Below are 22,567 nucleotides of genomic sequence, written 5' to 3'. Positions count from 1 at the left end.
GTGTTAGATCTAAACCAAATAGGTTTTTGGGGGACTATTTTGCTTAAAACCCACTTTGGCGTATTCATAACCATTTTGTGTGATATCTCCCTTTCAGAAGCGTTAAACTCATCAGACGTCTGGTTCTTATCACCACCACTGTGAACATTTCTAACTCCGTAATTTTCTCTAGAATGGATCATTTCACCTTTAACCACTCTGAAAGACTTTGTTTGCATCTTAACCATTTAATTATGCAGAAATTCTGACAAATCAATGGAATTCCCACTTTAATTATAGTAATAAAGTACAATTACTCAAGTACTTTCCACCACTGAACTGAACCAGTTCCAGAAAACTCAATATCGTGATATATATAGAGTATCTTGAAATTGAAGATATCAAATATCATGATGTAATGTATTTTTGCCCCATTGCCCACCCCTGGGTGAACTGTCTGTTTTTATTGAGCAAGTCGACTGTAATTTTATGAATCTGGGCTGTGCACCACAGTCCCAGACTAACAAGAATGTAATCATGGATTTGTTAAAGTTTCAGGGCTTTCTTTCCAAATCAAACATGTATTAATCACATTCAAACACACACACACGCACACACACAGAGCGCGAAGGAGCCTTTTTCACCCCGGATTCAAACGCTGTGGTGTAATTAGATAAAGCTCTTGGGGAAACTTTGACAAAGATTGAAAAAGGTAATGGAAAACGATGTTGAAAGTAAAATATTTAATGCTTATTTTACAGGTTCGGCTAGGTCATTGTGTCCAAATTTATTTTGAATTGCTGTAAGTCAGTGCCATGGTACAAGCTTCTCAGAGTTGCTTAAGATGGCCCAGCGTTTCCAACAACGCTCAGTTCATAATCAGGAAAAACACAAAACAAAATAAAATTTCAAGGCATTTCAGCACCTTTGAATCAGCGCAACATGCAAATGCCCGGTCTACCTAGAAGCTTGTCGGGCTCAAGGATATAATATAACTTATGGCTTTTTAAAAGCAAAAAAAAAGTGCATCCAACACAAAAAAAATCTGTTCCAGTCTGCAGTAATGCATTGCTTGTGTTAGGAAGGGCTTTCCTTCTTGTTGTGCTGGCCTTTATACTGTAGTCTCCGGCTCCTCTGGTGCGGGTCAGATACAGTGACAGTTCTCAGGGAGCCAAAGTCCAGTCCAGAGCATTCGCCCACACTTCGCGCAAGTACTTTTCTCCGTGTAATAAATATGGCAGTTCATTTCTTCGCCGCCCTCCGCCTCACAGGTCGCGCCCCTTTCCAAAACTCCCTCAGCTTTGGACGTGGACAAGCATGTTTACGTGTATGAGAGAGATATAACTGATAATACTCTCACGTAATTAATTTAAAACTGCACTTGTGCAACTCGGGCATGTCAGTTCTAGACCCTGAGGTCAGCAGATGTACATTACGCTTGAAGTGAGGCCTCCAAAATGTTTGTGTTTTGTCTCTCGATGCTCTTTGCTGCCACAAACCCATATTTGAGTCATTATCTCGGCCCATAGTCGTAATTAGCCGGCCCGCTGGTGGCTGAGTACATGTTTGCTGTGGCTGGGTTCATGTGGGGGTGGTAGCCGTGCCCCCTGATGCTGGGTAAAGGGTACGGGGACGGCCGGGTTTTGGCCCCCAGGTAGTGTTCGTAGGTGGTGGGGTATTTGTAGGGGTGATGGTGGAGAGTATCAGGCGGCTGCGGGTGCAGTTCATGGGGGGGACTCCTGGGTCCTGCTGTAAGGGGCACGGCATGGAGGCCACCTGGGACAGGAAGGGCGGGGCTTAGGACACGTGACATCAGCTGGTGGGCAGGGTCTGCATGGATGGGCGTCCCACTGGGGTCACGGTCATAGTCTCGCCGGCTGTCCTCTGTGAACAGGAGAGGAACAGGTTGTTATGATGGATACTGTAACAGATATGCAGTATATTTACAGTCGTATGCTAAAGTTTGGGTACTCCTCGTTACGTTAACGTTTTGTTGATTTTCTAAGTGAGAATAAGTTCACACATCCTCTACAGTGAACACATTTTATTTAATGCACCTTTGCTGAATTTAACATGCACTGTAAAAAGTGTCTCGTCAGATCTACCTAAAAACATGACTTCATATGGTAATAAGTAAACGAACTTGTTTTATTCAAACCTAAATAAATACTTTGAATGAATGATTTTTTCAATCAGTGTAGTTTTTTTAAGTTGAATAAAACTAGTTCAGGTGCTTTTTACCACATGAAGTAATTTTGTTAGGTAGCTCTGATGAGCCACTTTTTACAGTGTATTAAAAAAAACATATGGTAAAGCAAATAAATAGATATTGTGCACTACAATAGGCAGAAAATGACCTATTTAGCTTTGTTTCCTGTAGAGAATGTTAAAATATTTTCACTTCAACTATATATATATATATATATACATATGTGTGTGTGTGTATAAAATCAATTGATGTATGTATCGCTCATGTATGTTAATTGATGTACGTAACCTCATATCTCTAAAAAGATAACTTTACAGGAGAATGAAAAATGTAAATGTTTTGCACTTTTAATTGAAGTATATGGAGAAATATTTTTTTCTGAGTAATTTTGGACCATTTGTGTTGGTCCATTCATTATGAAATTTTGATTTTGACACAACATTAGGGGCAATGTATATCCAATTATTTATTTATATATATATATATATATATATATATATATATATATATATATATATATATAGCAAAAAAAAGAAAACATATTTAACATACAGTTACACAGAATTTTATGTGTAATATTGTTAATGCTAAAATAGTGGTAAATCTAAAAAAAATTCCTTAAATGCCTAAAAAAATAAAAAATAGGCAAAAAACTTGTTTGAAAACTGTCGTAAAACAATGTCTCAGTCATCAAGCAGTGTGTTCACAACCATTTCATGTCGTGTTAACTTTTTGTGCGGGAGCTTTTAGAGGCCATAAACTATTCAACGAACAACGTGAACAGAGTGAAGAGTTCTGGCAGTTTCTCTAAAATATACGTCACATCTTCACATCTTCACACTTCCATTATGCAGCAATTTTAAAAATTTGTGTTGAATCTTTCTTTAACATGTCAGTTTTAGACCCTGATGTCAGCAAATCTACATTAACCAAAGAGAAAGTTCCAAATATTTGTGTAATTAGATACATAACTGATAATTGGCTCCTGTAATTCATTGAAAAGCTGTAATGGTAAAACTGGCACGTCTGTTACGGACCTCGAGGTCAGCAGACGGACATTAACAGTTGCAGAGAGGCCTCCCAAACGTTTGTGTAGGAAAATCGCAGCGCGACTCTCAAATCTCCAGCGTTTTCTGGAGCTGTTTTAGTGTAATTTGCTCTGCTGATTGGACTGGAGTGTCCTGCGAGTGATTGGCAGCGTGAGTTATAGGCCTCTTCTGCCAAACAGCCTGAATCGCTCAGGAAATCGTTATACGCAGAGTTATGAGTACACGAGGAAAAAATGGCAGAGGCGATGTTGCGGTGTGTGTGCGGCGCAATGTCCTCCGGGCGTGCAGCTGTTTAAACCTCTGCGTATTGCAATCTGCAGCCCTCAACTGGAAATGGACGTGTTTGGCCCTTAGGAGTGTATTTTTCACAAATTCAATGCACAGGTGGCCAGTTGCAGTCACTCCGTTTCATGCACTGCAGTGCAGTTTGGATTGGATTTGTGCTTTTCTGGTTATTTTCAAATGACTTTTACTTACTGAGGTCAAGGGAGAGTGAAGCACGAACTAACTTGGAGTAAAATCTCGCACCAAAACAGAAGAATAGCTCCTGTTCTGCGAAGAATCTTTAGTGAAACTGCCTTAAATCTACTTAATACATCCAGAATTTCTCATTGAGATTGTTGCCAGAATATTCAACTTATTCAACTGATTTCTAGACGTTTTACTAGTTTTGAGTCATTTTTGATCTTATCTCATTGTTTCTAGCATCTTAGTCCAATATGTTGGACAATCTTAAAATCATAATACAATCTCAGAGTGAGAAATATTTGCTAGATTGGCTGATTTAAGATGCTTTTATAAGCCAGGAGGTTTGCAGTGTATTGAATTCCAGTTCCTGGTAGATGCTGGATGTACTAAGACGTTCCACTGCAGCTCCACTGGGAACTTGGCACTGGAGGAGTTTTTGGACCTCACAAGTCGGTTTTTGTAGCTACTTTTACTTCTTCTTGAGTCGTTATTTCATTGCAGTCATGATACTTTTACTTCAGTGTGGCTTTAGGCTGATTAAATGTCACCAGCAGGCCATGTGGTCTACTCTGACCCCAAATCACAGCGATGATTTCTGAATGATTATTACATCCATACTTGCTAGTAATTAAACAGCCCAAACAGTGGAAGCTCTTGCAGATGTAGATTGTTTTGGGCCGCCTGTGCGTAGCCATGAACCGAGGGAAATTACACGTTTTTAAAATGCTTTATGAGTTTTCGCAGCGCAGAACGTTCGGGGGAGCTGGGCTGTTGGAGAATGTTATTAGGGACTATTTTAAAGCTCATTTTCTGAGCTCCTGAGTTGTAAGCTGAGTTGAGCAGATGATTATCAGAGCTGGAGAATGAGGGCACATACCTTTCTCAGTGCCATTCTGCTGCGTGGGAGAAGACATTGGGTTCCTTGTGCGAGCGAAAGCGCTGATGATGGGCAGCGAGCCGGGCCTGTGATTCCTCGGCCTGAAACGAACAAGCAGCGCGAGTGTAAGGTTCACCGTTTACCTGTCTGTACCTAAACACAACCTATATATAAACGAACCACAGTGAATGGGGAGACGCCATGCATTAGTCCATCAACTAACTGACACAGCTATGGTGCACCAAACAATCTTTTCTGTTTGTTGGTGTTTGCTTGGTCAGTGTGCTCTGGACTTTAACCTCTAAGGGACTGTATGTGGGTCCACACTTCAATTCCTCACTCCCATAAGTTACATTACACATTAGTTTCATAGCAGTTACTAAATAATTCATCGTAGTTATTGAGTAACTGATTGTAGTAACTGGATAATTTAGAGTGGATACTGAATTATTAATTGTTGAAGAATTTATAGTAGATACTGAATAATTTGTAGTAGTTACTGTACATTTCATAGCAGGTAGTTCATTGTAGTTACTAAATAATTCACACTGGATACTGGATAGTCTGTAGTAGTTATTGAATAATTCATACTGGATACTGAATAGTCTGTAGTAGTTATTGAATAATTCATACTGGATACTGAATAGTCTGTAGTAGTTATTGAATAATTCGTACTGGATACTGAATAGTCTGTAGTAGTTATTGAAGAATTCATACTGGATACTGAATAGTCTATAGTAGTTATTGAAGAATTCATACTGGATACTGAATAGTCTATAGTAGTTATTGAATAAATCATACTGGACACTGAATAGTCTGTAGTAGTTATTAAATAATTCGTACTGGATACTGAATAGTCTGTAGTAGTTATTGAAGAATTCATACTGGATACTGAATAGTCTATAGTAGTTATTGAATAAATCATACTGGACACTGAATAGTCTGTAGTAGTTATTAAATAATTCGTACTGGATACTGAATAGTCTGTAGTAGTTATTGAATAATTTGCACTGGATACTGAATAGTCTGTAGTAGTTACTGAATAATTCATACTGGATACTGAATAGTCTAGTAGTTATTGAATAATTCGTATTGGATACTGAATAGTCTGTAGTAGTTATTGAATAATTCATTACTGGATACTAAATAGTTTGTTGCAATTATTAAATAATTCATACTGGATACTGAATATTCTGTAGTAGTTATTAAATAATTCATACTGGATACTAAATAGTTTGTTGCAATTATTAAATAATTCATACTAGATACTGGATAGTCTATAGTAGTTATTGAATAATTCATACTGGACATTGAATAGTTCATTGTAGTTACCAAATAATTCATAATGGATACTGAATAGTTTGTAATAGTTATGAAATAATTCACACTGAATAGTAAGTCTTAATAACCACATATATAAAAGCCTATATACTGTAAAAAAAAAACATTTTTAACCTTAACAAAAAGCAAGTAACCTTGTTAATTTTGTATCGATTGAACTTCATATAATATTTTTTCTTCTGTTAACCTTTTTTAAGTTTAAAAGTTGCACATTTTTTTAATGTCAACACTGAACGCACTGTAGTTTAGCAGTGTTTCTGAGAAGTGTGTGCAGCTGTAGATGTGATACATCCGTCTGAATGCACCAGTATTCAAAAGTTTGGAAACTCCTGTCATATTAATAATCACTCATCATATAATCACTGTAATTTCATTCAGTAGTATCTTACTTAGTGTGGATTGAAATTTTGTAAGCTAGTTACCAGGACATATTAAAAGATGTTTTATTCAGTAGTTCAAGTTATTTTGGAACACTAAGAACATTAATTGATGAACAATCTAATCACTAATTTACAGTGATTGCTTGATACGTTATACGCCTGAGCTTTGACCAGATGTTGTTACAGAATGATCTAGAGCTCTGTTCATCATTTTAGACACATCTAACATTTCTTCATTCGCCAGTGTTTGTTTATCAGTATGTTACGCAGTAAAACCAAACATCAGTCAGACAGTGCGTGTGTGTGCAGGCGTACTCACCAGTCCTCTGGATCACAGTCTCTGAAGCCCTTCGCGAATGGATTGCTGGCGATTTTTAGCTGAGTTATCTGAGAAATGCAACACAGAAATGTCAGATTACTCACCAGCTCATTATTATTATTATCATTATTATTATTAGTAGTAGTAGTAGTAGTAGTAGTATGTAACCCGTTTCACCAACACTGTAAGAAATACACTACCCAGAAAGTAAATGCCACTGTAAAACATAATAATTGCACTAACTTAATTTTTTGGTTTACTGTACTAATTACTCATACATCTAGTAACACATAATATACATGATATTAATTGTACAGTGCATAGGTACTGAGGCTAATCTAGTTAAGATCAATTCATTTGGATCAGTCCTACAGACTGAAGAGCCTTTTGCCCAAAAAGCTTCCCAGCATTCTGAGCAGCTTTGTTGGTTTCAGTTAATGAACTCTTATTTTTTCTAACTTATAAATATTATTCTCTTTGCAAAATGTTACTTTAGGTCAAATGTGAAGTTTGCATTTTACATATTGTTGTTATTCTCACCATGATGGCGTTTGGTGTCCAGTTCAGCCTGGAACCGTGAACGCTAACAGAATGGCAAACATGCATTAAGCTATCAGATTCCTCAGGAATGGATGAGTCTTATCTGAGCCATTCATTACTATACGAAACAGCTGGTTTAATATGATGGACTTGGTTTAATTGATGCCGGTGTATCACTCAGGGGAGAGTACTTGATTAAAGTTTATCTAATTCAATAGTAAGCAGACCTTGAAAAGGCAGAGTAAGCCAGCTCAGTGGACACCATTTACAGTGATAGTGTTGTTTGAGTAGTTGAGAAGTGTGGATTACTGAAAATTAGAAGGTACTATGACTGTAGACTCTGAGTCTATAACTCATATATGAATTTATGTAAGCTTGAACCTGTTAAGTACCATTTGTTTGGGGGCAAAAAGCTTGTATGATTGTATTGTCCTATATTAAATACTTAAATATTACCCAGTAATTTACTGACATCTTTTTTGCTTGGTGTCAGTTTGACCCTAATAATATAAACCTCTGTGAAAGAGTTCTGGTGGGAATTAGGTTCCCCTCCCCCATGTTGGGTGAACTGTCAATGGTTCACGCGCTACTACAGGTGTGGTTCTCTTAGGTTAGGGCTCTAAAGCAGAGACCCCAAAGAACGTTGGTGATGCGTACAGAAAGTGTACAGGACACTGAAAACACGTAATCATGACCATTTTTTGTTTACCCAGCTGTCCTCTTTAAATTAGGGAAGGTCGTTAAATATGAAGCGAAAAATGATGTCAGTCTCTTATTTAGAGACGCTAAACATCGAATAGGATCAAAGATAACAGGAGGGTTGAACTTGTAATATTAATAGTAGAGTCATTTGTTATGTAATTATCAGCTTATTTGAAGTTCAGTGAACTCAGAATTTCGAGTTAACCTGTTTACTGACTTTTAAAAAGCTGCAGAATTTTTACAGCGGACTTTAACAGCAACAGCGACGACGACGTTGAATTAGTTTGAATATTTTCTAGGTTCATGTCTCTGGTTGTTTCCGTGGAGCGCGCGAGGAGAGTGGGCCTTAGCAGTTACAAGTTGTGAGTGTGTAATATAATTAGAGAAACGCGTCTAATGTTCATTATGGAGACATGAACCGCGATCATAAGTACGTCGCTGTTTTATGTGTTTGTTTTTATTGATTCGAATTCCGAACGCCGTCGCGCGCCTCCTCAGCTGGCTGAAGAGCTGCGCGCGCTGGAAGTTTGGAGAGCACGAGGTCAAACCGATAGGCAGAAAAAAAACAGAGAGAGAGAAAAGAGAGAGAGAGAGTGAGAGTGATCAGCTAAACAGATTTTAATCTTCATTTTTATTACTGATTCATTTATGTTTTGAAATTTTAGATTATTTTTCTATTTTGCTTTCAATGTAAATATTATTTTCTTTCTGAAAATTTAAACGTCGCATCTGTACATTAGCGCTGTTGTTTATTCGTACATTTTATTTTTCACATATATAGCTCTCTCTCTCTCTCTATCTCTCTCTCTCTCTATATATATATAGGCTGTTTTAAGGCGTTGTAAGCGCTCTTAATCTGTGGTTCTGGTAGGCCGTTCTAAGGCGTTCTAAACGCTCTTACTCCGTGGTTCTAGTAGGCCGTTCTAAGGCGTTCTAAACGCTCTTACTCTGTGATTCTGGTAGGCCGTTCTAAGGAGTTCTAAGCGCTCTTACTCTGTGGTTCTGGTAGGCTGTGACGGCTGTGAACCGGGTCTCCTCGAAAACGAAGGTCTTGTAATTCTCCTCGGCGTATTTCTCGCTGTCCTTCCGGGGGTCCACATAGACCACGTGGAAGCGGGGCTGGTATCTGTGCATGGAGTTCAGGATAATCTGCAGAAAAAAACAGCAACATAGTGAGGAATATTTGCATTATGATAATATAATAATACATATTAAGACCTCATAGAGTTTCTGTGAACTCCAGCAACACAAACTGACTCACAGCATCAGCTCTATTACTAACAACAACAACAACAACAACAACAACAACACAGCTAAACAGACAGAGATGTACTTTATTTGTCCCCAATGAGAAATTTAGTTTAAAAATGTATAATAATAATAATAATAATAATAATAATAATAACAAAAATAATAATAATATAGATAGATAGATAGACAGGTAGACAGATAGATAGACGTACTTTATAATAATTATATGTAATTATTAAGTATATGTACTTTATAATAATAATATATAATAACTTCTTAATAATAATAATAATTGTAATAGACAGACAAACTGGGAGACAGATTGATTAATTGACTGACTGATTGATTGTTTGAGATACTTTTTGAGCCTTAAGGGGAGATGTGGGTAATTAAAATATAATAATAATAATAATAATAATAATAATAATAATAATAATACATTTATGTAAATACATGTATGCCTTCAGGGCATTGTTTTTTCACTTCATTGTTCCCCACACTGGCACGCGACTCTCCATATTTACTCTTTTATCAGTACGGTGTGTGGGATATGAGGGAAAATGCACGCGACCGAAAGTCTTCCTGCTTTATCGAGTATTAACAGTATTAACGGTAATAATAGCAGTAATAACAGCTCACTGTGGTACACAGTGGTAGAAGCGATGTCTGACTGAGATCCTATTATTTTAACACTGTCTGCTGAAATGCGCGCTGTAGTCCGAGCTCAGATCCGCTCGCGCTTTTACGTGAAACCGAAAATGATTTTTAATATAAGAAGTAGCGCTTTATAAACCGGAACACTGGTGAGGTGAAAAGCGCGTCTTTCCAGTCTTCCCAACACAATATTATGTGTATATTACACTGGCCTATACAATGTTTACACACGGTTGTTCAAAGGTTTGGAATCACTTCATAGTAAATAATAATAAATAATGGATGTTATTTTATTCCATGATAACGTGTACAGTGTAGATTTAAATACTAAAATCAGGTATTTTAAGGTGTTTAGTTCAGTGTGTCACGTGCATGAGTTTACTAAATAATCGGTAATATTCTTTTATTGTTTCCTGTAATTTCTAGACAAGTTATCAGATCAAATATTGAGACATTCTGGAAGAAAATTTTCTAAATGTTGTTCAGCTTTCAGAATCATCTGCAGTTCATTTTCAACACATCTAATATTTCATTAGCATCCTGTACAGTAGGAACATCTTATTAGAATTATATTAAAGATTGAGGCTCTTTAATGTGGAAGAGAAGAAAACGGTAAAATTGTGCATAATAATAATAATAATAATAATAATAATAATACACACACGCAATCATATATATATATATATATATATATATATATATATATATATAGATAGATAGATAGATAGATATACTGAAACAGAGCCTGTACTCACGTGGCCATTGTCGTCCAGCAGATTGTTGGTCAGTTTGAGTTTGTCGAAAGAGACGATCTGTTTCATCCACTGCGCCCCCTTGGCGGGGGAGTCCGGGTGGTAGTGGACTCTGCCCGGGGTTGCGGGGTCAGCCTTACCCGCCACGAGCCACGAGGAGCTGTGGAAGGCATACCTACGTCCGAGAGAGAGAGAGTGAGAAAGAGAGAGAGAGTCAACATCGATTACAACACATTATCCATTTCTACAAGTCTGAACACAACATTCAGTGCTCTGCAAAAGTTTTAGGCACCTGAGAAAATGCATTTATTTATCTGGGCGATAAGGATTTATTTACTCCGAAGAACACTGATACTGCAACGAACGTAAATAACACTAACACATTTTGTAGTGATTTTTATGGATGTCAGCGTGTTCATTTAACCATTTCCAAACCTCTCCTCGAGGATCCTCGGTGTTATTTGTAGTTATCATCCTCTACCTGCTTTAGCTCAATAAATCCTTCACTGTGTTCAGTCGAGTGTGCTGCTGATGGGATTTAACCTATCTGTGCGATGGCTGGAGTGCAGCGGGGAGAAATCTGGAACCAAACGTTGCTTTTCCGTCTGGCTCACAAGATACGCTCCTAAAAATAAAAGTTCTGTGCTGGTACGTTCTTCATTCATCAAGGTACGAACAATGTAAATGGTCCCTCAAAGGTACAATAGTGGTTTTAAGGTCCAGTTGCGAACCTCAAATAGGTTTTTCCCAGGTTAGAAGTACATATTTGTACCTTTTTACGACCGAATGTTTTAAAACAGAGCAATAAAATAAAAGCCTGGAGACGAGACGGGGTGTGTGGAGTCAGTACAGCTTAGAAAGTATAATTTGAATGGAACAGTTGGTACAGTTATGTTCCCTGACTAAAGGCACTGGGTGGAAGAGGGATACCACCCCAGTGACAGTTTCCTACCTTTTTTCTGAGAGTGCATCATCTCTCTTTTTCCTTCAAAATAAGTTTTTTCCTTGTTACTTTTTCCTGTGTTTTATGTTTATTTGCATCTGTTCTGACGACATTGTTTTTCACAGGTTAAAAACACACTCACTGCTGAGGTAAATGGTTTAAAACCGTGTGCTAAAGACTTTTGCACAGTGCAGTAAATGAAGCTAATGCAAGTACTCGTTCAATTTTAGAATCAAAGCTCATTTGGTCGCAGATACATTTGTAAAATGATCCTAATATGTTGTTCTGTTTACATGTTTACATGCAAAAATGCATCGTATTCCAAAAGTGGAGATCCAAATCTCGAGGCAGAAAACTCGACAAAGAAGTTCATGTAAATAGATAATTACTGAATGTTAACGTTTTGTTCACGTGCTGTTCGCAGAATTCTTGAAATACTGAAAAGAGCGTCTTTTGTAGTATTTCAATAAACGCTGTGTACGTTATTATATTCAAATAATAAAGACATGAAATGTTAATATAGCCAGGGATCAGTGATCGCAGACATTCCTCTTTTCTCGAGCCCACCAGAACAGAATTGAGATCCTTCCTAGTCTGGCTTTGCGCTGCTGTACTTTACTCTGGGGTTTATTAAAGCGCCTTTCCTCAGTGGAGCCCTATGGCAGCGTGTTTACGGCCCTTTTAACAGCAGGAGCTTGTAATGAAATTAAAGGAGATCCGCTTTTGGCCAGCCTTCTAATTTCAGTGTGGAGGCGGTTAGATCAGCCTGAACGTGCGGGTCGAGCAGTAAAAGTGTTTTCAGTGAGGTAGAGTAGAAATAAATCGCTATTGTCGGAACAAAATCTCGTATCTCCAAAATGGTAACTTTACAGGACAAAGAAAAAACTTGCTTTACTTTTAATGTAAGTCAATGGAACCAGACTTTTTTCCAAGTCATTTTGGGCCGTTTCTTTTAGTCCATGCTTCATGAAATTTGCACACAATGTAAAAGACTGCAGGCATTTTCAAATGATGTCAAAAACTGAAAAACTTCAAAAATGAAGATACAAGGTTTTGTTTCGACAGCAGCGAAATGTAACTACAAAAACGACTTGGCGTAAAAACCCACCAGATCCAAACACTCTTCAAGTACAAAGTTACTTCTAGATCTGCAGTCCAGCGTCTTCAGTATCTTTGTTTGAGTGTGTTCTTCGCTTTTTTGGTCTCCCTTTTGGTCTAAAAATCAAATGCTGAAGCTTCAAAGTGAGAAGTGAGCAACAATTCAATATAACTGAATAAAAAATTAAAGGAACTTATTTTGAGTGACTGAAATGGAACTGGAGAAATTTCTTGACCAGTATGCTCCTTAACAATGTGGTCGTAACGTACAGGAAAGAACCAGCCTACACCGAGTAAATGCAAGTTGCCACCCACCTTTGCGTTTCTAACGCATTAAAAGCATTGTGAGATTTGGCTCGTAGGCCAGCGCAGCTGTCTGGTAGATATGCAAACAGACTGTTTGTTGTCACGAGAAAGCTACAGACCACACAGTGTTTCCATCGTAATACAGTAAAGATAACGGCTTGTACTATAAAAGGGAAAATGTTTTCACTTAAAAAGCTTCAAGTATGCAGACTGTCTTAAAATGCTGCCATCACTGAACATCAGTTAGTAAGTCGACAGAATAATCGGTGCGTTACGTTCATATTAACGTGTTACCACAATTTAAAGTTGCTTTTGCTTACTTCGAACTTTTTTAACACCACTGATTATGAATGCTTGTGTTCATCCTAACAACAAACACTCATCTGAGGCTGTGCTCACAATTTAAATCAGTGATTCATTACAGGGCTGGTTTGCATATTACAGTGTATCAATGTCAAACTATTTCAATAACAACGAAGAGTTGACGTATATTACACTCCAAAAAAAGAAACTGCTGTATAAACTTAATTACGCCACACGCATCCAATCAAAAAGAGTAGATTCAGTACACACAGACTTTGTTACCTTGACATAAAGTTTGTTGGTGACACAGTTCAGTGCAATTTCTTTGTGTTTCACTTCAAAAGACTTTTAAAACTTTTATTCATTGAAATGTACGTCCATTTTATTTTTGTCCCTTAAACCAGTTACTTACAGACAGCACAGTTAATCTGTTTAGTATCGGCATGTTTTCAGTTTGTACGTCAAAAAACACAGTGCTTCGTTTTTAGACAGCCTGTCCCGTCTAAGAGCGCTCCTGTAAATGTAGGCCTCTGGTAGGGCATGAAGACTGTACCTTACTAATGGACATCGCTCTGTAATGTCAAACATTTGTGCAAATGTTCTGTAAGCTTCCTCTGGCTTTAGCAAACTGGTCGTTTGCTAATGTGGAAGTTCATCAAACGTAGCCAGCAGGCTCACTATCATGAATATTCGCCGATTAACGTATACTATTCGAATATCCCAAAGATATACCAGACTATTATAAGTACCATTACTAGTACCAGCACTGTTGTAAGTGCCAATTGAAACAGCTCTCTTCTCTTTTCTCTTTTCTGCTTGTGGTAATCGCCAGAAAATAGCAATCAAAGCATGCAGAAGCGTAGCCCAATCATTTTAATCGATTATTGTGTTCTGTAGATGCCAGCTTACCTGTAGCGTTTATCGTCCACTGGTAGGAAATCCATTAAAAGCATGTAGTCTGCCATTGGGTCCATTCCAAATATTTTCACTTGGAAAGTAGGAAACATTCGTCTGGAAGAGTAAGGAAAGGCCGTGTTAGTGCTCACACAGTCACTTTTTGAAAGAACAATAATCCCAAATTTGGCGCAAAATGTTTTTTTTTTCCGTGAAATAATCGAACCGAAGTCCCAAACTGTCATATCAAATAAAGGGGAAATATATAGCCGTTATGATTAAACATGCTTTACTGCATTTATTTCAACTCTTAATCATTTTACACATCAGTTACGTTGGGTTTTATTCCATTCTCTCTCGGGAAAAATGCTAAAAATGCACCGTACTCCCTAATGTTATTATTAAACATATGCTACAAATATTACAGAACTACTTCAAATACAAGATACACAGACAAATAACCTTTTATTTAAAAAAAAGCCGAGCACTGTAGGGTACAGTTAGGTTATGTTTCTTTCAGTAAACACTTGGTTATTAAATATGATTTAAACACTAAATTATATCTTCACAGTCTTTAATTTACACCATTCGAATGCCAATGCTAATGTAATATCGATGTAAAATGAAAGCGCTCGCGCTGAACTGCTAAAGGCGGATCAGTTAATGTCAAGTTCACATTGATAATGACAATGGAGTGCACCCCCCTCAACGCCGCCACCCCCCCCACACACACACACAGTAACATTCCTCAGTGTTGGTTTGACTCGAAGAGCACTAGAGGAGCTCGCGCTGCTGATATTCCTTTACAAGATTAATCTTCAAATTTTCATATTTGAAATGCCAGATTTGACGTTAGGCTCTTTGAGCTTAATTCGAAGACTTGATTTTATCAAATCGTTCAGTCACGTGGCTAAAAAGTGAGGTTTTATAGCTTAATTTATCACATTAAAAGAATCTTTTGCCCACATGTGGTTCGACTAAAACGATAGGAAATCCGAATTTGATTTTGCGCGAAAGTAAGAAATTATATGCAGTCAAAAATGTCAAACGAGTAACTGTAATTTAAACATTTCATCGCTTTAGACCAATCAGAACAACTCCTGCCGATGCTGGGCACGAATGGGTTAAGAAGAACATCTGGCTCATGTAAAGAGTCAATATAGAAGAGTTTCTATCTGTGTTTTATTCTGGACATTATTAAAAATAAAGATAACTGAGCTAAAAGGTTTTTATATCGTCTAAAAAGGGGTCCATAATAATAATCCAATAATAATCTAATAACATCTGAACCCGTCTCGTGCAATGTAGAACCATTGTGTAAATAAAAATGAATAAAGCTTTTGTTAAAAGTAGCTCGACAGTCGTATGTAACCGATTGTTTCATAGTTTTTAAAAGCTTTTTATTTTTATTATTTTTGCAGAGCAATAGTTTTTTAAGTAACGCTCGCGCGCACATTGCTAAACGTGCGATGCAGCATGAACAGACGCCTCGTGCGCTACAGTGTGTGAATAATTCAGCTGAAAAGCAGAAGTGAAGCCGTTTGTGTTTGTGCTGCTGGCCAGTGAAAGTGATCCTGAAGGCAGTTGTGGGCTGGTGAAGCTAAAGCAGCTCTGAAAGTGCTTTCTCTCGGATGTGCTGTTGGTGGAGTCTCTGGAATGACAGATTACCCTGCAGGACAAGCATGGGAAAATAATCCCACTGCAGCTCAGCGAAGCCCCCCTCTCACCCTCTCTCTCTCTCCACAGCACACAGAAGAATATGGACTTATCTATGCAAAGCCAATAAGCAAACCAATAATCAAACATCTGGGGTCGATATCGGTGCTGTCAACTCACTAATGTCGATGTCTGAAATGTTAGGTTTGTCCATATGTTCTCTGCACGAGCTTTCCGGAAGAACTTTGTTTATTGATTAAAGCACATGGCTAAAAAGACAGCTTTTATCACTTATTATATGAAATTCAGTATTTTGATCACATTTACTGCTAATTTAATACAAAAGACACTGTAAATTTAATTGGAACTAAAAGTTAGAAAATGAAATGCAATCAAAAAATTCCAATGCATAATGTTAGATGTTCATCTAAGATATAAGTTGACCAAATTTCACTCTTGCAGACCAGTCAGAACGAGTTGTGTGGCATTTTTTTTCTTATCATGCTAAGATTAGCTGCTGAGCGCGAATGGGTTAAGAAGAACATCTGGCTCGTGTAAACAGACAACACAAAAGGGTTCTTCACTGTATTTCGATGCTCTGCACTCTTAAAAATAAAGATTCTCAAAGCAAAAAATACCCAAAAAGTTCTATGAATTGTACTAATAGCAGAACCCGTTTTTGCTGCTTTTTAGAACCGTTTTTAAGTACCACACAAACGGTTTTTAAACCATTCAACTATGCAAAGAACCATTTGTGTATTTAAATGTTTATCACAGTTCTGTGTTACCACTGCCTTTACTAAAAACCCCTGAAGAGCCACTTTTTTAAGAGTGTAGATTCTTGGCCCGGATCTATGGTTCTAAAACTGGAGGTTCTTGAATCTTTTAAAAAGGTTCTCGCACTGAAACAATTCGCAAACATTGATCTTTAAAGAACCGTCAACGGAAAACTTCTGTAGCTTCTTTCACTCCAAAGAACCCTTTTTGGTTCTTTTCATTTTTCATTCAAACTGATCGAAGGTGTGGTCTAGCGAGCACGCGCTATATGGTGTATACTTTAGGCGTTATATATTATTAATAACCATTCATGGTGAATACTTATTTTCAGCTCAAATTTAAAATTCCATTCTTTATTAATTAATAAGAAGTGTATGTATGTAATATATTTAATAAATGTAAAAACATATTAAACTTAATAAATATACGTTTATGGTATGTGTAGCCTGGGGGTCTATTAAAGAATAAAGGCTGTTATTACATGGGCCTTATCGTGCCTTTAGCGACTTAATAATAGAATATAAGATCAATACACAATCAAACCAGCTTTTGAACTCTTGCAGGGCCCATAGCTGACCATCTGCAGGCCTTATGTGGGACAGTGCACTACTCGGTATTCGTAAGTCAAAGAAAGCGCACAGTTTTGTCATTAATCATGTTTATAACACCTTAATTACTCATTGAAGAAATATAGAAATACAGAAGGAAAATATGGATAGATATTTTGCACGATGTAGTTTCAAAATGTAGAACTGAGTATCTGTTTGAACAGTGTGAGAAATCCGGTCAGCGAGCTGAACGCGGCCTTGTGTCCGGTTGTCTGACCACAGTGGATGGACATAAAGTAGCCATAAAGCTGTGTTTTGCTTGCGAGGCCTGCTGTTATTGGCTTTGTACAGGTGACTAAACTACAAATAGAACAATAACACACAACTGGATTCCGCAGTCTGTTGTCTCAACTGCATTTTTGGTATGAATTGACCAAAAGTAAACTCAATCCAGGCTGTAATTCCCTTATTAATAACACTATTATTGTTTTTAACATGATTTTACAGCACTGGAACGCCATAGCGGTGTAATAATATATTGTATGGCATATGAGTTGCTCATGGCGAACCGTCGCCAGAATTCCAGCATTTAAAGGCGCTGGAATAACGGTGGGCTTATGGTCTTGTTTTAAGTTGTGACTGCTTAAATCTTCTCCGGCTCTCGCCAAGCAGCCACACAATGGGTTAGCAGTATCTAAATCAGCTTATCCCCTCTTATCTCAGGGTAAATACACACTGTTGGCACTCCATTACAGGAGCTCATGCATTTTCGCAGCTGGTGCGCTGCTTGTAAAGTAGGGCTGAATATTCCACAATATGATTTCAAATATTGAAATATTTTAATTGCTGTATTCTATCTTTTTTACTGGTCTTGCTATAATGTATGGCATAAGAGTTGCATTGTATAAAAATACCTCTATATTCCTACATATCACTAATTACTTCTCACTATATTAAACGCGTGCAGTATTTCATATTGAAAAGCGCAATTTTATGCGCAAAATAGACACAAAGCATCGATTAGGTCTATAAAGTCTATCAGTGAGTGTACGTCTAAATCCTGTATTTAAATAAGTACAGACCTAACAAGTGCTTTAGTGTAAATATATATAAATATAAATCCACTGTATCTCTATATCACTGCGGCTAAATCCAACATAACTAAACTGCCGATCAATAAGCCTAAATTTAGCATATAAATGCAAATACATGAATGTAAACCCGCTTATAAATATAAACAAGAATACAAATATAACACTGATGTATCACTGTATCACTGCGGCTGAATACAATATAGCTAAACTCCAACATATTTCAACTGTAAACCTAACAGTGAGCCTAAATTTAGCATATAAATGAATGTAAATCCAATCATAAATATAAACAAGAATACAAATATAAACACAGTGTATCCAACAGCTAAACTCCAACAAGTGTCCACTGAAAACTAATCAGTGAGTCTTAATTCAGGATATAAATACAAATAAATGAATGTGAATCCAACATATAAATATAATATATCTAATATTTTAAGATATGGACTAATAAGTCTAAATGCAACATGCAGTCAGATAAAAACAGTTAATCAATGAGTAATCCAAAAGATTAATATCTTTAAATACAAAATCTAAGTAAAGCCAATGTATACATGTAACCATATAAACCCAATGTATCACCACACCTAAGTCTGCTCTGCAATAATAATAATAATAATAATAATAATAATATTAATAAAGTTCTCACACAAATTCTCATCATAATCTGGGTTTATGTTCACTCACTGCTGAGCTTTGAATGGACTCAGCATTTTAAAACCACCAGTTTGCTGAATAAAACACTAAAACACTAAAAATCATTGTTATTTTTCCACTGCAGCACCGCGTTACAAACCTCCACGGAGGCCCAGCGTGACTCACCTCCCAGCCTTGGTGACGATCATCTCGGTTCCGAGTTGGTTGAACTCGTCCCAGAGCGCCTTCATCTCCAGCTGGACGCTGATGTTGGCCACTTTTGGGTTCTTCTTCACCAGAGACTTGTTGGGCGTCGAGCTGGAGGAAGACGAGGAGGATGACGGGCATGTGGATGTCCCAGTGTCCCCCTGCGGAGCAGCCTGCCCTGGGTTGGAGCCAGGGTAAGGGTAGGAATGCTGGGCTGCAGGGCACGGCTCGAAGTGGGTCTCGTGCTGGCCATAAGGATCTCCTGGGGACGGGGAGAGATGGTAGCCCCCCCCAGGGGCGCTGAGGCTGTTCAGGCTGCTGGTGGTGAAGGCTGCAACATCGCAAAAATGGGAGAGCTGCGTCAGCCACGGACTGGAGATTGCTGAAATCATTCCAGATTTTACTGGATGTGCGCTGGTTTTTGCGCTTTGTTGTTTCTAGTTAGCGCTTGTTTTGCACTTTGCACTTCTTGGTTTTTAGTTTTTTCTAACTTTCTCTATCTCCGTTGTTGCGCTGTTTTTGGTTGTCTTTTGCGCTGTTTTCCTCTTCTTGCTTTTCTCTGTTGTCCTGATTTCTTTCTATCTGGCGCAATTTCGAGCGGTTTTGTTTCTATTTAGCGCCGTTTTTTCCGCGCTTGTCCCACGATATTGCGCAGTTTCTTCTCGTCTGCGCTGCTTAACACGACCGTACGAGTCTCGTTTCTGTTTTCCGAAGTCAGCGCTGAACCAAAACAAACGCTTGCAGTGGCGTAAAAATCGACGGCAATCAAAAAATAACAGTCGTAAATAGTAATAACAGCGTCACGGTGTCCACGTTAAGGTTAAATAGTCTTCAAAAGTAAAGGCGGTGAAGTCCGAATGGCGCGTGCAGACTGTCCCCGTTCGCCCCTGCGCGCGGATCCGGGCTGCAGCAGCGGTAGTGCAGCTCCCTCCTTCGGCTCGACGCGGCGCAGAAACGAGGCGGAGGAATAAAAGAGCGAGCGGAAAGTCCTGCTTTGAGTGCTGCTGAAAGCTGCTCGCGCGTGCTGTGCTGCTCTCTGCCCTGCTGCTGTGTGTTAATGGCAAATGCTCTTCTCTCTCTCTCTTATCTCTACCACCCCTCTCCCCCCCCACCCCAGCACACCGCCCCCCCTCCACAGACCCCCCGCTCCAGAAAGCCCGGTTCTTATTTCTATTTAGATAAGGAGCTGCAGGTATACGGAGCACTGCGGCCCAGTTTAATGCGCGCGTGTTTGTAAGGGGGGAGTTCGACAACAATGCAGAGGAAACAACACAGGAGAGGAAACTTTTAACCAAGTAAACATTTTTTTTAAATCCAGTAAACAAACAGTGTGTCTTTGCTGTTTTTCCTTGTCTTTCCTTGATTTTTTTTTTCCAGAAGACAAATGAAATACAATTTATTTTTTTTATATGTTGCAAAATTTCTATCCTTTTTTCCTCTAATTTTACTATATTAATTTGTTATTTTTTTATCCACACTCCTAAAAATAAAGGCTCCTCAACGCTTACTGTCTTGGAAAACGTTTTTTTAGATAAAAATAATCAAAAATGCTCCATCCTTTAAAACAAAAAAAAGTTTATGGTGGTCCCTCAGTGGTGGTACCCTTTTTGCTTCCATCTAACATTTATTTTCAAAAACCATAGTTTTTTCCACTTCACTTCGTGCATTTTCCAATTTTGTAGCGTCAATTTCATATTTTAGCGACTTTGACCTGCACATAAAAGCTTTATTTTCCTTCTAGTATTTTGCAACGTCATTTTACTCGAGTTACAACCAGTTCCCCAACAGGTTACTGTCCTCACAGTACATGCTTTACATGCTTGCCTTCTTTTTCATTTTCGCTCCTGTCACGATGTCTCAACGCTGCTCACGCAGTACAGCATATACATGCAAACGGTGCATATTTTTAGTCTTTTACTTCACTGAGATTCTTGGTGTAATTCATCAGCTAAGTACTGAGGTCAAAACTGGCGCGATTAAGCAAAAGAAAACTCCAAAATATGCGGCAGTTGTCCATTTTCGTTTTCGTGCATGTGACTGCACTCTACGTCTACTGTCCCAGCGCTGCTTCTGTAGCAGCCAACCACGCAGACCGTCTTTTACCTGCTCTAGTACACCTGATGCATCTCTCCAGCTCTCAATTAGCCCATTTTTACTGTTAAAGTCGCTTTTTTGGCGAAGTGGAAGTTTTGCTTTTGTGCTTTTGCACTTGCGTATTATGTTCACGTGTGTGACAGTAGCTTACAAACGCAATCGAGGTGTATTCCACCTTTCACTGCACTTTCCAAGCGCTTTTTCCTGCTCTAGCACACCTGGACCAACTCATCAGCCCATTATTGATCACTTTGAAGGTTCTGCTTGTTGTATGGTAATAGCGTAAATAGTGCAATGTGCGGCAGCGTGTCATACACGTTGCTGTGCGCGACTGAGCAACGTCTAGCCCTAAGTTTCTCCAGCTCTTGCACGTTTTGCTACACATTTGACTGCTTTTCCTGCTCTAGCACACCTGACCCCAACTCGCCAGCGCATTACTGATCACTTTAAAGCTTCCAGTGATTCTGCACGAGTAGCGCAAACCCTCAAATGTGCGGTAGCTTTTCACTTACGTTGCACAACTAGCTAAGTTTCTCAACCCAGCTCATGTATTACTCAATACTCACCTTATATCTGCTCTAAAACTCTCATAAGTCCGGTAATAATAGCTATATTCGTGTATAATAGTTGCGAAAGTGCCGTTTCTGAGCTTGACGTTTCTCAATCAGTATCAAAAATATCACGTGCACTGCATTTGTAATGAATTATAAAGAGTGTTGGCCCATTGAGTGGTCTCTTCCAGCACACCTGACATCTTCAGCCCCCGATTAGCCCATTTTTTAGGTTAATTTAAGCCCACATAGCAGGAAACGTCTCATTTTCCTGTATGCAGTGTTGCAATGGCTGGGAATAGTGTGGTGCACGAATCTAACAACAACAAAAGAAGAAGCTGAAAAAGAAAATAAAATGACCCCTAAAAACACCCCTCAACCCAATTTACCCCCCTCCCTCTTCATTCCCTTACCTTCCATCTCTCTGGTCACTGTGCTGTAGTGCATGGCCCCCGATGATTGCTGCTGTTTTTTGTCCAGCGCTCGAGCTCCAGCTGCCGCCGCCGCCGCGATCAGAGAGGCGATACTGAAAGCGTTTGCTTTTGGAGAAAGGGGACTGCTGTCGTCCATAGGACACCCACCCTGTCCCGGGATAGTCCTGTTTTTTTATCCCCTCTCCGCTCCTCTCTACTCGTCCAGCAGCGCGGAGCAGAAACAAAAGCGATCCAGAAAAAAGTGTCGGCGGAAACTTCACTCGTGCGGACTTTCCTTCGCTTCTCTCCGGGCGAACGCAGACGTATAGTGAAACTCCACTCCGCGCGCTCGCTCGTGCGCGCGCACCGTCCGTCTGTGGTCTGTTGTTTTTTTTTCTTTTTTTCGCTTTTTACTTTTTCTTTTCAGCCCCTCCAAAAAAAAAAGAAGCCCAAAAACTTTTTATTCCCACCGAGTAGTTCAGCGAGCCATTGCGCGCTCCAGCTCGGCTCCCTTTTACGCTCCAAT

General features: G+C 38.7%; 1 protein-coding gene across 2 annotated transcripts; it reads right to left on the bottom strand.

Moving 5' to 3' along the window:
- Window positions 1–450: 450 nt before the first annotated feature.
- Window positions 451–22,198, bottom strand: tbx1 (T-box transcription factor 1). 2 transcript variants are annotated; one of them, XM_036599039.1, is made up of 8 exons: window positions 22,042–22,198; window positions 18,963–19,365; window positions 14,081–14,182; window positions 10,525–10,696; window positions 8,858–9,013; window positions 6,623–6,690; window positions 4,583–4,683; window positions 451–1,863 (listed from the first exon to the last, which is right to left on the bottom strand). In XM_036599039.1, the coding sequence occupies exons 1-8, from the start codon at window positions 22,196–22,198 to the stop codon at window positions 1,493–1,495; spliced, it is 1,530 nt and encodes a 509-aa protein (XP_036454932.1). In that variant the 3' UTR covers window positions 451–1,492. The 2 variants fall into 2 exon arrangements, with proteins under 2 accessions (XP_036454932.1, XP_036454933.1); XM_036599040.1 differs by having other exon boundaries at window positions 1,493–1,863; window positions 18,963–19,314.
- Window positions 22,199–22,567: the final 369 nt, after the last annotated feature.

This window comes from Colossoma macropomum, unplaced genomic scaffold (genome assembly GCF_904425465.1).
Source record: "Colossoma macropomum unplaced genomic scaffold, Colossoma_macropomum, whole genome shotgun sequence".
Classification (NCBI taxonomy): domain Eukaryota; kingdom Metazoa; phylum Chordata; class Actinopteri; order Characiformes; family Serrasalmidae; genus Colossoma; species Colossoma macropomum.
The sequence above is the reverse complement of the archived record's forward strand: the minus strand, read 5'-3'. Positions and strand labels throughout refer to the sequence as shown.